Genomic DNA, 1,990 nt, shown 5'->3' with positions numbered 1-1,990 from the left:
ATCATTTGATCTCTAGAAACCTAAAAAATATTCTACAGTAATTGCTTGTTTGAATTCTTTGCATGTTTGGTATTCCTTAACACTCACTTGATGTAGCATGTTTTCATAAACTTACTGCAATATTATAACTTGTCAAACTTGAGTGTTTGTTATAAAAACACTGTTTTACATAACTTCTCTTACTGTAAAATATTTTTGTATTCAATTTTTTTTTTAGTTCTGATTCAAAGGAGTCTACTGTAGCAGTTGAACTTGAGACGGATGAAGTGGTTCTAACGAGAAGGCAAAAACAGATAAATTATGGGAAGAACACAATAGCATATGACAGATATATTAAGGAAGTTCCAAGGTAACTTTTATTTGAGGAATTATGAATCTTATGTGAAAATTGTGAGCATCTGGCCTAAATGCAAATATAAGAGAGAGCCAGATTTCATACAGGTTAGTTTCACTGAAAGCTATATAAATGGTATGTTGTCACTCACTTTGCCAGAAGAAACCAGGATCCAGTCCAGTGGTTCTCAACCTCATTAGACTCAAGACACCACTTCCATAGATCTCATAGGTTTTAGGGGCAGAAGGGACCTATTAGATCATTGAGTCTGACCCCCTGCCCTGGGCAGGAAAGAGTGCTGGGGCCAGATGATCCCATCCAGGTGTTTGTCCAATCTCCTCTTAAATACCTCTAAGGAAGGGAATAGCACTACCTCCCTTCAAAGCGTAGTCCATATTTTGGCAACCCTCCCTATAAAGAATTTTTTCCTGATGTCCAATCTAAATTTGCTCTCCTTTAGTTTGTGGCCATTGTTTGTTTCTAGTTACCCTCATGGGTGCCCTGGTAAACATCATATCCCTTATTTCCTGTTGTGTCCTGTCTGTCGTGTCTCGTCCCCCCCAATGAGTTGAGATGTCCACAAGATCACCTCTCAGCCTTCTCTTGCAGAGGCTGAAGAGATTCAGGTTCTTCAATTGGTCCTTGTAGGGTTTTTTTTCTGTAGGCCCTCCTTTGAACCCTTTCCAGGTTATATCTAGATTCCTCTTGAAGTGCAGTGCCCAAAACTGGATGTAGTATTCCAGCTGCAGCCTGACCAATGCTGCATAGAAATGAAGTATCACCTCCTTAGACCTCCTTGTGATGCACCTACTTATGCAAGAAAGAGTATGGCTAGCTTTACTTATTACTTAATCACATTGGCGACTCACGTTCATCTTGGAATCGACTACAACTCCAAAATCCCTTTCTGCAGTTGTGCTACTTAGAGTGGTACCTCTCAGGCTGTAGGAGTGTTGATGATTCTTCCTCCTCAGGTGCAACACATGGCACTTATAGTTGTTAAACTGCATCCTATTCTGTTCCGCCCACTTTCCCAGCCTGTCCAAATCTGCCTGGATTCGCTCCCTGCCCTCTAGTTTGTTTACCTCACCCTATAGTTGGGTGTCATCTGCAAACTTGGACAGGGTGCTTTCTACTCCCTCGTCCAAGTCACTAATGAAGATATTGAACAGTACCAGTCCCAGGACAGATCCCTGGGGGGGACTCTGCTGCCCACATTTCTCCAGGTAGAAACCAACCCATCTACCACCACTCTCTGGGTGTGTTCCATAAGCTAATTTTCCACTCACAGGATTGTAATAACCTACAATGCAACTGTTCAGTTTATTTATAAGAATTGAGTGCAACACTGTGTCAAAAGCCTTTTTAAAATTAAGTAAATAACATCTACCTTTGTTCCTTCATCCAAGCACTTTGTGACCCGGTCATAGTTTCATAGTTTCTAGGGTCAGAAGGGACCTGAGCAGATCATCTAGTCTGACCCCCTGCCATAGCAGGAAAGAGTACTGGGGTCAAACGACCCCAGTAAGGTGGTCATCCAACCTCCTCTTAAAAACCCCCAGGGTGGGAGCCTGCACCACCTCACTTGGAAGCTGGTTCCAGACTCTAGCCGCCCTGACCGTGAAGTAGCGCCTCCTGATGTCCAACTTAAACCTT

At 42.7% G+C, this 1,990-nt stretch overlaps 1 protein-coding gene across 1 annotated transcript in view; it reads left to right on the top strand.

Annotated features, from left to right (window-relative positions):
- SLBP (stem-loop binding protein) overlaps positions 1-1,990 on the top strand; it is a 32,619-nt gene that overhangs the window by 12,061 nt on the left and 18,568 nt on the right. Inside the window, exon 5 of the mRNA XM_019526537.1 lies at positions 218-349. Coding sequence (XP_019382082.1) covers positions 218-349 — 132 coding nt within the window. The remainder of the gene's footprint in view (positions 1-217; positions 350-1,990) is intronic.

This window comes from Gavialis gangeticus, unplaced genomic scaffold (genome assembly GCF_001723915.1).
Source record: "Gavialis gangeticus isolate Ggan-Ray unplaced genomic scaffold, GavGan_comp1, whole genome shotgun sequence".
NCBI lineage: Eukaryota > Metazoa > Chordata > Crocodylia > Gavialidae > Gavialis > Gavialis gangeticus.
The sequence above is the reverse complement of the archived record's forward strand: the minus strand, read 5'-3'. Positions and strand labels throughout refer to the sequence as shown.